Consider the following 14,099-nt stretch of genomic DNA (forward strand, 5'->3'; position numbering starts at 1 on the left):
AGCCATCCCCACCTCCCTCCCCTGATCCCAACGCCCCCCGGTTTTGTCTGTGTGTCCTTTATAGTTGTTCCTCGTCGTTGCATTTTAAATGAACTCAGAGAGAACACACTTGTATGATTTTAATCCTTTGAAATGTGTTGCAACATTACGGCCCAGGATGTGGCTCATTTTGCTGGACATCCTATGCACGTAGGGAAAGAATATGCGTCCTTCTGGCTGCGTAGGTGTGGGTTGGGGCCAGCTGGTCAGCCCTGTTGCTTGACTGTGCTGTGTTGGTTCAAGGGTAGAGACATGACCAGTGGACAAAAGAGTCTGGAGCAGGTCCTCACGTGCGCATCACTTGACCTGCGATGGGGACTCTTCTCCAATTCAGTGGGAAAATGACGGTCTTTTCAACGAGTGGTGCTGGGTGCCGGGACTCCAAGCCCCGCCTCCCACACCACTCACAGGACTTCATCTGTGGGCCATTCCCACGTGAATGCTAGACACTTCTAAAAGAGCCCATCACACTTCTAAAGAAAACACAGAATATCAATGTGAAAAACACTAACCGTAAGAGAAAAGACGGATAAATTGGCTGACAGTAACTCCTGTTGGTTATCAGCAATAGTGGCCACAGAGTGGCAGAGAGTATTGACAATCTCTTCGGCACAATGCAAATGCGTGGACGCGTCTCTGACACAAACCACGCATCAGACGAGGAACGCACGTTCAGAATATATAAGGAACCTCTTGGAATCAGTAAGAAGATGCAGCCGGGTGTGCACCCAGGCGGCTGCTGCTCCGGCTAGGTCCTGGTCTGCTTGCCCGGGCTTCCCTCCCTGCACACCGGGAACTCGCTCGGACCTCCTTAAGCCGGGAGGCGGGGAGGCGGCGGGAAGCTCCGGCGCGGCTCCGCCCCGGGGTTGCCTTTTCCTTAGAAGGCGAAGCCCCAAGCCTCGCCTCTCCCCAGTGGAGAGTCACCCCGCGCCCCCCGACGGCGCCGCCGGAGCCCGAGGAGCCCGCGCGCTTCGAGGTGCCGCCGGGCGCAGACGATCACAGGGCGCGCGTCCTCGTGGATCTGAATCGAGGGATCGAGATCGGCGCAGACGGCGGCGAGCAGATCCTGAAGCCAGAACTCCTTCCCGGCCCCGGCGCCCGCGACATGCGGCGGGAGAGGTGAGCGGGGCGCCCGGCGTCCCTCCCTTGGCAGCCGCGCCATGGGAACGGCTTGGCGGGGGGCCAACACCGAGGACCGCGCGGCGCGGAGGTCGCGGCGCAGAAATGTGGGGCCGGGCCAGGGTCCCCGCTGGCTCGGAGTAGATTGGGCTGTGCCCCTCGCCCGCGCCTCCGCGCACCCGTCTTCGAGCGCGGGCACGGCGGGTCCAGGGCAAGTCGTTATTTCCCGACACTCCTTCCCGGGCAGCCGCGCGGGATCTTTGTTACTTAATCCAGAATCGAAAAGAAGGTAACTCCGTGCTTCTAAAGACTTGGGTCACATAAACGTATGGTTGTCCGCAGCTGGCCGCGGCCCTTCCCCGAAGCCGCGCCTGGCCCGGTCTCTCCGTGCGCCCCAGCTTGGCGCGCGGACGCGATCTCCTCGTCTGCCAGCCAGGCGGGGAGGCGGGGTAGACCAGGCTGAGCGCTGTCTGCCCGCAGGTGCGGCGCCCCTCGCCCGCGTCCCTGCAATGGAGGTGCTGCGGCGCTCCTCGGTTTTCGCCGCGGAGATCATGGACGCCTTTGACCGCTCGCCCACCGACAAGGAGCTGGTGGCTCAGGCTAAGGCGCTTGGCCGGGAGTTCGTGCACGCGCGGCTGCTGCGCGCCGGCCTAGTTTGGAGCGCGCCCGAGCGCGTCCCTCCCGCCCCAGGCGGCCGCCTGGCAGAGGTGTGCACCGTGCTGCTGCGCTTGGGTGAGTGTGGGCACCGGAGGGCGGGGTCCCCAGACTGCCCCTCCTGAGCCGGTCGGCTGGGCAGGCCCTGCTGCGCCTTAGGGTACGGCTGTCTGGCTGTCTCAGCTCCGGCCTGTACAAGGGTGACCTGGCTAGCACCCCTACTTCGGGTCTCGGGCTCCCTGTGGGGCAGAGAGGGGCCTAGCTGGGGGCGAGCCAGAAGTGCAAGGCAGGCCACCCAAGCAGAGCTACCCCGCCTCCCTCCTAGTCCTGTGTGTAGCGCTGGAGACTGGCCTGCTCAGCCCAGATTTCAAACACGCTGGCTACAACAGACGGAAAGCTGTGGGAAGAATAATGTGGTGGTGGCTGAATTTCTAGAGTGACCCTTGTACCCAGCTGGACACAAAATCCTTTGTCGGACCACGTGCCCCGATGTTTATTTTGGAAAATAGGCCCTTTCCATTACTGGCTGAAATCCTACCCCCGCTGCTCTTTCCTCTTGATTTGGGGGCCTCCCAGAGCCCCCTGGCAGAACTGGGTGCTCAGGACACCACCACAGGGCTGGTGTGCCGACCTGTTCCTGAGGTCACACACGGCCCAGAACTGTCTCCACCTCCTCCGGGGTCTGGACCCCTCAGCCTGGTCTGCCAGCCCAGCTCCCCATGGGGACGGGGGGCCTTAGTGGTCCTGGGGGCAGGCACCAGATGGGCCCTGAGCTGTCCAGTCCAGGCCGAGTGCGGGGAGAGGCTGGCACCGGGCCTGCTTCTCCCTGTGCTGCGTGGCCCCCGGGAGTGTGAGTGATGGACACAGACGCCTTAGGGATGCGGGAGAGGGAGGAGGAGGCTCCCGGGTGTGAGAGCACTGGGGTTTGGGGGTCGGCCAGTGGTTCGGGGCCCCTGGGTGCCCACGAGGTCAGCTGCCCATGGCTGTTCCTTCCGGCTGGGCTGTGGGGGTGGCGCCGGGGGGCACCTTCTGGAGAAGGAAGCCCGCCTACCCTGGCCTGCTCTGTGCCCGGCCCTAGGCTCCATCTAGTAAGTGACCAGGGGCCTGGGGCCGCCTCCTCTCTGGGCCCGATGTCCCTGATGGGTCTGCGTCTGTCCCCTCAGTCCTCCGCTCCACATGAGAGCCCCAACACTTCTGGCCTGGGCCTGGGCAGCTGCACTGGCCCTCTCAGAACTCAGGCCCTCAAGGCCCTTTCCCAGGGCCCAGCCTGGCCAGGTTCAGCCCCTGCCAGTTGCCGAGGGTCCCCGGAGGGAGGCGGCCTGGGTTGCCAGAGCGAGCGTGGAGTTCTGGTCCCCTGCCTTGGTGCTGCCGCCCTGCCCCCAGCCCGGCCCAGCCCCTGCTCAGCAGACAACCGGCTCCGGGGACAGCACGCACAGGAAGAAGCAGGTCACGTCCCGGTCAGTCTCTCGGGGCCAGTCCCCAGCAGCCCCCGAGGTCTGTGTGGGAACAGCCAGGCCAGCCCTGGGAATTTCCAGGCCCCCTCAGCACCCCGCTGCCGCGCCTCAGTTCCGCTCTGCTCCGGGTCACAGCTGGCCCCGGGGATGCCGCAGGCGCCCTTATCAGCCAGGACTGTCCAGTCGGCATTTCCCTGCTTGCTTTGGCTGGAGAGGTGGCAGGGCTGGGGGACACCAAGCCCTTACTGCCAGGGCACCGCAGGGAGCACAGGCCTCTGGCAGGGCCCGTGACAGGGCCTGTCCCCTCAGGGTGGCCGCCCTGTGCACACACCCTCTTGGCACAGGGCACAGGTTGGAGCCTGGGCAGTGCCAGGACCCGAGACAACGGCTACGTCACTCTGTCACCAAGCAGTGCTGGGGCGTGAGCGAGGCTGCGGCCAGGGTTGCCCACCCCTGTGGGTTGCAGTCCTGCCCATGTTGGGTCTGGCCGCCTTCCCCGTCCGCCTGCCGCCCGGGCAGCTCGCTGTGGGCCGTGAGTCACCCATCAGGCACGGCCCAGGCTGCTCCCGGGATTCCCGCCCCACCGGCCCAGCCGGCTTGCCCCTGGGTGGGAGGGCGCCCTCGTCATGAGGGGCGGGGAGCAGAGGCAGGTCTGGGGGTGCCCACCACACCTCTCTGGTCTCCTTGTCCTCAGGGACCATGGCGGGTCAGGTGGGGTCAGGTTATAGGCCAGTTAGTGCAGGCAGGGTCTGCAAGCCAGCTGGGGTGGTGGGGCTGTGCAGTGGGCTGGTCCCAGGCCTGTGGGACCGGGGCTGGGGTCAGGCAGGCGTGGGCCCCTCTGACCTGCCCTGTGCCTGCAGGGGACGAGCTGGAGCTGATTCGGCCCAGCATCTATCGCAACGTGGCCCGCCAGCTGAGCCTCTCCCTGCAGTCTGAGAGCGCAGTGACTGAAGCCTTTCTGGCTGTGGCCGCCCAGATCTTCGTTGCAGGTAGGTCCGGGTGTCCACTCCGGGGCGTCCACGGTCCCGTGGCATGCTGGGGGTGTGCCGGGCAGCTGGCACAGAGCCTCCTGTGGTCCTGGTTGGACAGTGGCTGATGGCCAGAGTGGGGCTGGGCGTCCTGCACGTGGCCTGTGGGGCTCGGGCTCCTCACCCACAGACAATGGGGGACAGAGCAGGGCCTGTGTCAGGAGGCCTCTTGGTCGTGGCCAGTGCGGTGGCAGGACACAGGGCTGCGAGCTGTAGAATCCAGCCTTCTGCACGGCCACCACCCAGTGGGCCAGCACTGCCCGCCTGGGGCAGAAGTTGCCATGGCAAAGACGTCCTGAGGGGGTGCCTGTGTGGGCAGGGGCTGAGGTGGGCTCCTCCAGAACGCTCTGCCGGTGCTGGCCCAGGTCCTGGAGAGGCCTGGGGGGAGGGGCTGTGACCCTCCGGCCCCTTGTGGAGGAGGTGGTAGGCGGTGTCCTGGCTGATGCCTGCCCGTGGCAGTTCCTGGACTCCCACGTCCCCAGGCCTGATGCTGGCGTGTGGGTGGCCGCCTGTGTGTGTCTCCGGGCCGTCAGGCAGCTGGTTTATGAGCCCGAGGCTTTAAAAGGAAATCCATCTGCGAGAAGGCAGCCCTGGCCTCCTGGTGACCGGGGGTGCACAGGGAGGCAGCGGCCTGGCATCGTGCGTGTGCAGGCACCGCGGCCGAGGACCAGGACAGAGAGGCCGCCCCCGCCTGCCCAGCGGGGGGACGGGCGGAGAGGCGCCTGTGCCCACCGTGGCAGGGCTGCCTGGCAAGGGGCCCGAAGAGGCTCACTCGGCCTCCTGTTTTTTCTCGGGTGGCTGTCCTGTCAGTGAGGAGGGGCAGCTCCCTGAGGCTCCTGGAGCCGTTTGGGGTGCCCACCTGTGTCCCGTCTCAGCATGCCGTTTGGTTTTCAGGGCGCGTTTTTCATGTCTAATGTATTGTTTCTATTTCTCCCCTTTGTGAATCAGCCGTTCCTGTTCTGTGCTCGTTTCTTTGGAAAGGTTTTACTTTTTCCTCATCGGTCTAGATTAGGAAGTCTTTTGATGTACCAAGGGGAATTCGTACCATGTGGGTGGCTCCTCCCAGCTCTGCAGTGGCCGCCTGCAGCTGGGGGGTCTCGGTAGGCCCTTTATGCTGTGGAATGTCCTGCTGCCCCACAGGGCAGCGGAGGGGACAGACAGCTGGGCAGCGGCACCTGGAAGCTGCTAACTGTGCACTGTGTCCAGCTCCGAGTCAGTCAGCCCCCCAGTCTCCTTCTGGCCAACCGCCTCCTCCCGGAGCTGGGAGCTGGGCAGGTGCGCAGGTGTGTGGTGGAGGCCCCAGAAATCTCTGCCTGAGAGCCACCCCTGAGGGCGGGCAGGGCTGATCTACTGCAGGTGACGGCCGGGCACCCTGCTCAGGGGGAGATTCGGGCGGCACGGCCCCATGAGTTTTGCCCCCCCCCTCTGGAAGCAGAGGAGGAGGCTTAGTCTCCTGCCGTGACCCCGAGTTGGATGGGAGTGGTTTGGGCGGTGGCTGCTGAACGGTGTCCCCTCCCTCCCGCAGGCATCACGTGGGGCAAGGTGGTGTCCCTGTACTTGGTGGCCGCCGGGCTGGCCGCGGACTGTGTGCGGCAGGCGCAGCCGGCCTTGGTCCACGCCCTGGTCGACTGCCTGGGGGAGTTCGTGCGCAAGACCCTGGCGACCTGGCTGCGCAGACAGGGCGGATGGGTGAGTGGGGCTGGGGGCGGGGCCAGAGTGGGCGGGGCCAGAGTGGGCAGAGGGGTAAGCTGCTAGGTCCCGCCCCTCCCGCCCCGCCCTGTATCGCCAGCAACTCTGGAACCAAAGACCAGGGGCCCTGAGCCCCAGCCCTGCCCTGCCCTCCCCACCGGCTCCTGCACCCACTGAGCCATGGTGTCAGTCCTGCCCCAACACTGTCTTCATGCCCCCAGCTGCCCACCCTGCCCAGCCAGACCGTGGGGGCTGCTGGCCCCGTAGGGCCATCTCCACCAGAGGAGATCCGTCTTCCCCGAAAGGTGGGGGTGGGAAGAGTGTGTGGGGCTTCTGGCAGCAGCGCCGAGCTCAGTCCTCTGCTGTGGCTGAAGCCGAGGGGTGTGCCCCACTCCGACCCCCCTGCAAAGACCCTGAGGCCTCTGTGCTGCCCTGAGACCTTCCCTGAGTGGCTGCATGCGTCCTGTCAACTCCTGCCAGGGGTGGAAGATGCTGGGCCTCAGCTGCCCAGCACTGCTAACTGTCCCTCCTCTCTCCAGACCGACGTCCTCAAGTGCGTGGTCAGCAGCGAACCGGGCTTCCGCTCCCACTGGCTCGTGGCCGCACTCTGCGGCTTCGGCCGCTTCCTGAAGGCTGCCTTCTTCGTGCTGCTGTCCGACAGATGAGCCCCGGTCCTGGACCCTTCGGCCCTCGGCTGAAGGACCGCCCTCCTCCCCCTGAGTCCCTCCTGTGCTCACCCAGGCCCTCAGGAATGCCCGGAGCTGGCCGGCAGCGCCGCCCCGTGCCCCTGCCCCATGCACCCCACAAGGTCTGGGCTGCCTCCCAGGCCCAAAGGAAGGCAGCTGGGAGCACCAAGCCCCCATTGGATGCCAGGGTCCCGTCCGAAAAGGGGGACCATGTCAGGACCTGAGCCAGGAGGCGGCTGGGCCTGCCGAGGCCAGAGGAGCCGTGAAGCCTCACTGGCCCCAGAGACCGGCACAGGCTCACAGGCCGTCGCTGGGACAGTGTCCTTGCCTGTGGCCGAGTCCTGGGTGGCACAAGGACCTGGGAGGGCACCGGCCCTGACCAACAAGGACAGGGTGTGTGTCTGAGTCCAATAAAGTGTAACGGCCACTGAGGGCGACCACCTGGGTTCCTGGTGCCACTGCTGGGACCAGACTGGAGGCGGGCACATCCGTCATTGTCTGCCCTCAGCTCCTGGGAGCCACAGCAGGAGTGCACATTTACACTCCCAGGCGCACACACTCACGCACGCTGGCACAGGTGAGTGAGCCGGGTGCCTGTCCATCCTGGCCATTCCTATCCCTTTGCTTGGGCGACAGCCCGTTCTCTCCGCATAGGCTGCCCCTCCGCCACGAGCCCAGCTCTGGTCTGTCTGTTCCTGCAGCCCATCCGACTCCAGGTCAGGCCACAGGAGCACAGCACAGAGGACTGTGACGTGGCCTCCGTTTCCCTGTCTGTATGAGGCAAGACCGAGCCAGACAACCTCCAAGGTCGAGCCCTGCCTCCCATGTAGCTTCTGGGTGAAGCAAGGGTCCTCATGGTGCAGCTCCCCTCAGCCCTCCCATCACCCACTCCTGGCCCCACAGGGGTCCTCCCAGCCTCTGCTGGCCACCCCTTCCCAGGGTTCTCACAGTGCGAGGGGTGGCAGGTGGGGAGAAAGGGATGGAGAAATGGGGGCAGCCCATCCTCTTGGATCAAGTGCTTAGGTATTTCCAGCGTACGAAGGGGTGTGCCAGACCCCAAACACCCTGAAGAGCAGTGGGGCATGAGCACGTGCACACAGGAAGAAGGTACCACAGGGGACACGCCCCATTTCAACAGCAGCAGCAGCATCAAGTTCGAAGTGTGAACCAGACGAGAATGTGAAGCCGTCCAGGGGGAGAAGTCGGGACGAGCAGCAGGGCCAGCTCCGAGATGGGAAAACCTGCATGGGAGATGGTTCCCAGAAGTCCAGACATTCCGTGTGATCCTTCCAAAAATACCAGGATTCATTTTCCTGGATCTAAACAAGCTAAAGTTCACGGGAGAGAACCGAAAAAGCAAAAACAGCTGGAAAAACCCATACGAAGAAGAGGAACGAGGAAGGGTTTGGGACGAGATGCCTGGACCGACCAACCGTCAGCACCAGGCCCCAGGCCGCTGCAGACAAGCAGGGGCACGATGTCCAGGACCAGGCCTGACCCGAGAGCACCGCACGTTGAGGACGGTGGCAGTGGGACACGGGTGGGCTTGTCACCACACACGGACACTCCGTGAGCCACTCGAAAAAAACTAAGTCAGGACCATACATCCAACGGTACACCAGACAAATTCAAAAAGCACCAAAGAGCTACATATAAAAACACGAAACAACAAAATGAGTGAATTTCTTTGGAACTAAGGAGTGGGCAAAACCTTCCCAAATAAGATTTAAAATCCAGGAACAATAAAAGGCAGAATATATACTGGGAAGAGGATTTATAACATTTACTGTCTAACGGGTGGGTTCAGGGTTTTCCTTATTTTTATTGTTATTTTTATCCTCACTCGTGGATAAGCTGAGAGAGGGGAAGGGAGGCGGGGAAACGCGGTTGGCCTGCGCCACGGGCAGGACCGGTCCCGTCACCTAGGCACCGGCCCTGACCTGGAATCAGACCCCCAACCCTGTGGCGTAGGGACGACGCTCCAACCGACTTGGGCGGCACCAGCGGGCCGAGGGGGCGGGGCTTCCTTTTGGTTGACGGAGGGCTCGGGAAGTGGACCGGTAATGGCTGCACGACACTGAACACACGAAATACGACACTGCACTGTATATATTTGGGTACTTAAAAATGACAAACTGTCATAACTGCGTTTTATCTCAATAAAAATTATCATCTAAATTAGGAATAATATTAGGATTGATATTTCTAATTCAAAAGAGCTAAGCAGCTCCAAAAAGTCCGGGAGAAAAAGACAATAGAAAAGAAATGGAAACCAGACTTAGCCCAAGACCCCATGGCTTGTGGACCAGACTGGCCCAAGTCCAGGTGCGACAACAGACCGCTGGGGGCGGGGAGCAGGCAGCAGCCCGCATCCCAAGGGGCACGACAGGTGCACTTTTACCCTGTGGTGGCCAGTCTCCCTTCTGAACATCCATCCCGAAGACACACAAGCAGAAGTGCAGAACCGGCCTCTCCGCCGTGACGTTCTGTGAGCACAAGAGTGGACAGAATGCACGCTCGGCAGGAGGCGGCCTGCTGGGTGGGTGCGAGGTGGCGGCTTCCAGGGGACACCCCGCACGGACCTGGGCACGGCCCGGGCAGAACGTGCCTTTGCATGCAGTTCCGTGGGGCGCTTCCCACAAGCCAAGCTGATCTGAGAGAACACTCCATTTGTACAAGTTGAAGGGAATGAGCTTGTCCATGCAGAAGCTGGTTATCCCCAGTACTATTTCAATAACCACGTCCTTAATGAGAAAGGCACACAAACAGTACAAATAGTCAAACTTTAATCAATAATGTTACTGTTAATAAGACTGTCATTAACCTGAAATAATTGTGTCCTGTGGAGTAAAGCAAATAACCTTAACATTCTAAAGAACCCAGGTTTTCATCTTAAAAGATGTACAATGAAAAAAATTTAAGTAAAAAAATTATGATCTTAAAATTCAAATGGGAAACTGGACACACACATTTTTTTTTCCTTCAGAAGTGTGTCTGCCCCCGGGGGAGGGCCGTGACCCCTCACCTTAACCCACATGGCTTGGGACAGTAGTCGGTTATGAGATGACTTTTGGGCTCTGTCCGCGGAGAAGGACTGGCAGCCCCAGCAGAGCAGCTGCCTGTGGCCTCAGAGCCCCATCCCAACGTAAAAAGCAGGCTCGGGCAGTGGTGATGCTGGAGCTCAGAGCCATCGCCACTGGGGGTGACTGGGGGCGACTGGGGGTGACTGGGGGCGCTCTGTAAGGCCAGATGTGAGTGCACTGGAGCACCCCCCACCCCCATCTGTGAGAGAGGAACAGGCTGCACAGGACCAGAATTCCACCAAATGTGCCCAGGTCCCGGGTCCTAGGAGCAGCAGGGAGCTGAAGGGTGGTGTGGGATGGAAGGGCCAGCTCCAGGGCTGGACATCTAACAGTTGACGGTCACAGGGAAGAGGGGGCCGTGGGGACCCGACGAGCCCCGTGAGTGACAGAAGCCACCCAGGAGGCCCCGCCTGGGCGGGTCACCGTGGCGGTGCATCCCAGGCCCACAGCTCCCGCAGTGGCAGGTCTGTCTTCCCCGAGCGAGCCCTGTCCACCGCTGCTCTCCTGCATCTGGGGTGGCATCTGGGGAGCATGACTTTCACTTCCAGACCTCAGAGCAGGCCCACGCGGAAGCCCGTCTTGTTGCTGCATGCAGTCCCTGCTCACTGCTGCTCAGTGTCAGCCACCCGCACCTCCAAGGGCAGCCCTCCCCCTCTCCTCGCCCTCCGGGCCTGGCGCCGCCCGGCCTCCTCCCTCTGCCCCAGGACTTCGGTGACCCTCCTCAGATCTCTTCCTTTGAGGCTAAATATGTGAGCACAACTGTGGAAGCCCTGTTCCTGCAGCCTCCTTTCAGTCCGTTGAGATCTCACCTCTGGGTGTGTCATGAGTGTTGGCTCACATTCTTATTAGGGCTTCTTACACATTCAAGTGTTTCTTTCATGGACAATTCAAAGTTTCGCTTTTTGGCTGGCTTTCTGTTGCGAACATTTCAGGGAAACCAGACTCAGCCTGACGGGTGCAGGGAAGTTCTCCGGAGAGACCCAGCCCGACGAGAGTGGAGGCACCGTGCGGGCAAAGCTTTCACGGGAAAGGCTGTCCCCATCCAAGTCTGTGAACTTGAGCTTTAGCAAAGGGAGGCAAGCAGGCTGTGAGGACGGGTAGCTTCAGGGACTGTGTCTGACTGGAACTTTCCATCCAGCTTCCAGACCACAGGAAACAGAGGGGTCAGGGCACATGTCAGGACGGGAAACTCAGTGAACCTGGGGATGCACCCCAGGAGGAGGGACCAGCTTCCTGACTTGTCCACGGCAGGAGTTGGGGGGAAGAGGACCACCAGATGGCTAGTCAGTTGCTGGTTCTGCTTTGGGTGCTGCCCTCCCAGTGTGCCTTGCAGCTCAGTGCAGGGGTGGGACGCGGGGGCTGGTAGAGAGGGGCGGGTGCAGGGGTGGGGCTTCCTCGCCGCTCCCAGGTCCTTCCAGCCTCCAGGTCCCCTGTGCTGTGGTCTGAACGTGTTTCCCCAGATTCATACCTTGACCTCCTATGCCCCCAGATGCTGGTGTGAGGAGCTGGGGTGAACGGCTCCACACTTGAGACCAACTGGTGCCCTGCAACACACCCCAGCAAGTGCCCCACCACACTGCAGGGCAGTGAGGGTGTGCAAAGACCAGCTCAGAGGGCGGGTGGTGCCACGAGCTTGGGCTTCTCCGCCTCCTGGGCTCTGAGAAGTCAGTTTGTTGTTTGTGAGCCCTCGGCTGCCTGTGGTGTTTCTGTCTTGGACGGATGGCGCCGGAAGCTGTTACTGGAAAGTGGGGCGCTGCTGTCACACACATCTAAGGTATGGAAGTGGCTTTGGCACTGATGCCGGGGGATTCGGGTGGGAAGAGTTTTGAGGTACATGCCACAGAAAGCCTACATCGCACAAGGAGACAGTCCCGGGCGATTCTGGTGCCCAGAGGAAAAGCCTGCGTCTGTTAGAGAACCCTGAGCTGCCGGGAGCATGTGCTGGAGACCCGGGACGGTAAAGGCCATTCTGATGACATCTCGGACGGCAACGCGGGCCAGGCTCTGGGCAGCCAGAGGGAGGGCGACAGTGCTAAGAAGTGGCGCAGCGCTGGGCTCCAGTGTCCTTGGGCCCGTGGACGGGGGGACCTGTGAGGCAGGAAGCTGAGTCTCTGGCAGCAGATTTCTGAGCTGAGCTGAAGGAGCAGCCCGATTTCTCTCGGACACGCACAAGACCAAGCAAGGGCAGAGCAATGACCCGCAGGATCGTTCATCCAAAAGGAAGCAGACCTTAGAAATCTAGAAAATTCTCTCAGCCTACTGACTTTGACAGCAGTGAGGAAGCTTGTCGGGATCAGATGAGTACTGGCCGGTCACCTCAGTGAAGCTGGGGCCACAGTGAGACCAGGAGGTGACGGGAGGCACTTCAGAGCACGGCCACCCTCTCAACAGTCCGGAGCAAAAGCGCCTGCCCCACCCCCCAGAGCCCCCTATTGGGGGCCATGTGCACGCACACTGGCGGCATGTGCACGAGTCACGGGGGCCCCGGGGCGCACGACCCAGGCAGAAACCCAGGCTCTGCACCGGGGAGGCTGCCACAGAGCGCCCCTGTGAGGGCGACCCCAGGCAGGCAGAGGCCCTGGTATGCGCGTGGCCAGAAGGGACCTCCCCCAGAGAGGGCTGTCCTGCAGCTTGTGGTTTTGGTCCTGCTCAGGACCTGTTGACTCCTGCCATCTCTCCTTTGTGGCGGGGACATCCACCTGTGCCTGTCCCGCCACCACCTTTTCGAGGCGCGTCCTTGTCCGGTTTTGCAGGTGGGAGGGGCTGTGGCTCAGGGCCAACCGTCCCAGGGTGTCCTGTCCCTGATCTGCTGCGGGGGGGGGGCCCAGCACGAGCGGTCTTGCGCCCCAGCACCAGAGTGTCCCCTGGAGCTGCCAGGGGCCCTCCGCCGAGGCCTTTGTTCCCGGACAGGCCCCCCTGCAGTGTGAGCGCCTCCTTCCACATCAGGCCCGTGTCCCCAGTGTGGCTTCTGACACCCTCATGTACTGAGAAAATAAAAGGCTTTGTTTTTAAATCTGACTGAAGCACTGAGGGGTAAATGACTTTATGTCTGGAATTTGCTTAAAAATACTCCAGCAAAAAGAAGGGGGAAGAACAGAGGGACCACTGGGCTGGAAAGGCTGACAGGGTAAGGGCAGCCGACAGGGTCCCTGCACGTCTGCAAACTCGCAGTTGACAGCAGAGAGCAAAACAGTGTCACTGATGCTGAGGTCACAGCTATCCTCTCACCTCATCCTTGGTCCTACAGAAACGGGGTCCCTGGGCCCCTTCAGCTCCTCAGAAATCACGTCAGGCAACCCTTTCTGTCACGTCTTTGTCTTCTGCCTGTCAGTGACCACTCTACCTAAGGTTTGTGTTTCAGATCTTGTCAAAAATGCAAGAAGAAGAGAGAGGAAAAGTCACCCCTTCTTAGTGTTTTCAGAAGACTCTGGAAAACAGTCCCCAGCAGAGGAGACAGACAGTCTGCACACATGGTAACATCAAAATGCTCAGCCATAAAAATAAAGGCCTTTTATTTGGTTTTTCTATGCTGTTACAGGGACATGGGCAACACCCTGGAGCCCACGGGACCTGCGGCCACACCCACACCTGCTGCTACGGCGTCTGTGAGGGGCTGGGGTCGCACCACGACACACACGGCCGGGAGGAAGCTCTGCTCTGGGTCATGGGGTCACCTTCTTGTAGGTGATGTGAAGATGCTGAGTCATGGGCTGGGTAGTGGTTGCCATGGAGACCGTCTGTTCAAGTTTGCCTTCAGAATTCAGCCTGAATTTTCGGGTAATCTGAGCAGAACAAAACAAATACAAACACCTTAGTTTTATCTTCTAAGGATTCAACAAAGGCTTGAGGTCCTGCCACAGGCCAAGTGTTCCAGCAGAGTCACCTTAGCAGTGAGCCCAATGACAGACACTCTGCCCACAGAGCTGTGACTCGGGCCAAGACCCAGGTGCCAGGAGCCCTGACTGCGCCTCTCCCTGCCCCCTGGCTGTGCCCAGAAGACCAACAGATGCACGGTGACTCTGCGTGACTCTGTCCTCCCCATCTCAGGGTATTAAGAAGCTACCTTCTTCTTTCTGTAAATCACACTCTTATCGGACAAGAGGGGACCTTCCCACGTCACTCTACAGCTAATGTCGCACGGGTTCTTGGAAGACTCCACAGCGGGGCTGGGGGGACCAACGGTGGTGGCAGTCTGCCGTGAGGACGCCCGCAGCGGGTGCCGTGAGAAAGCCTGGGGCATCTGCGAAAGGAGCGAGGAAGCGCCACAGCGGCTGGGATGGCTCGGCCCGGCACTCTTTCCAACACCCCGAAACTTTCTGGGGGCTGCAGAAGCACATGCAGTAGGAG

At 61.3% G+C, this 14,099-nt stretch overlaps 2 protein-coding genes across 4 annotated transcripts in view; one reads left to right on the forward strand and one right to left on the reverse strand.

The window, feature by feature from the left end:
• The first annotated feature begins 910 nt into the window (after positions 1-910).
• BOK (BCL2 family apoptosis regulator BOK) lies at positions 911-7,100 on the forward strand. 2 transcript variants are annotated; one of them, XM_037161460.2, is made up of 5 exons: positions 911-1,158; positions 1,639-1,890; positions 4,127-4,255; positions 5,820-5,983; positions 6,523-7,100. In XM_037161460.2, the coding sequence occupies exons 2-5, from the start codon at positions 1,668-1,670 to the stop codon at positions 6,646-6,648; spliced, it is 642 nt and encodes a 213-aa protein (XP_037017355.1). In that variant the 5' UTR covers positions 911-1,158; positions 1,639-1,667; the 3' UTR covers positions 6,649-7,100. The 2 variants fall into 2 exon arrangements, with proteins under 2 accessions (XP_037017355.1, XP_053511271.1); XM_053655296.1 differs by lacking the exon at positions 911-1,158 and adding an exon at positions 1,177-1,447.
• A 6,147-nt stretch (positions 7,101-13,247) lies between these two features.
• Positions 13,248-14,099, reverse strand: part of THAP4 (THAP domain containing 4) — a 30,383-nt gene continuing 29,531 nt past the window's right edge. For both annotated transcript variants that reach the window (XM_037161485.2, XM_037161486.2), the window contains one exon: positions 13,248-13,534. In XM_037161485.2, coding sequence (XP_037017380.2) covers positions 13,415-13,534 — 120 coding nt within the window. In that variant the 3' untranslated portion in view covers positions 13,248-13,414. The remainder of the gene's footprint in view (positions 13,535-14,099) is intronic.

The sequence above is a fragment of the Artibeus jamaicensis genome, unplaced genomic scaffold, assembly GCF_021234435.1.
Source record: "Artibeus jamaicensis isolate MK-2021 breed Jamaican fruit bat unplaced genomic scaffold, CSHL_Jam_final contig_944, whole genome shotgun sequence".
In the NCBI taxonomy this organism is placed as follows: domain Eukaryota; kingdom Metazoa; phylum Chordata; class Mammalia; order Chiroptera; family Phyllostomidae; genus Artibeus; species Artibeus jamaicensis.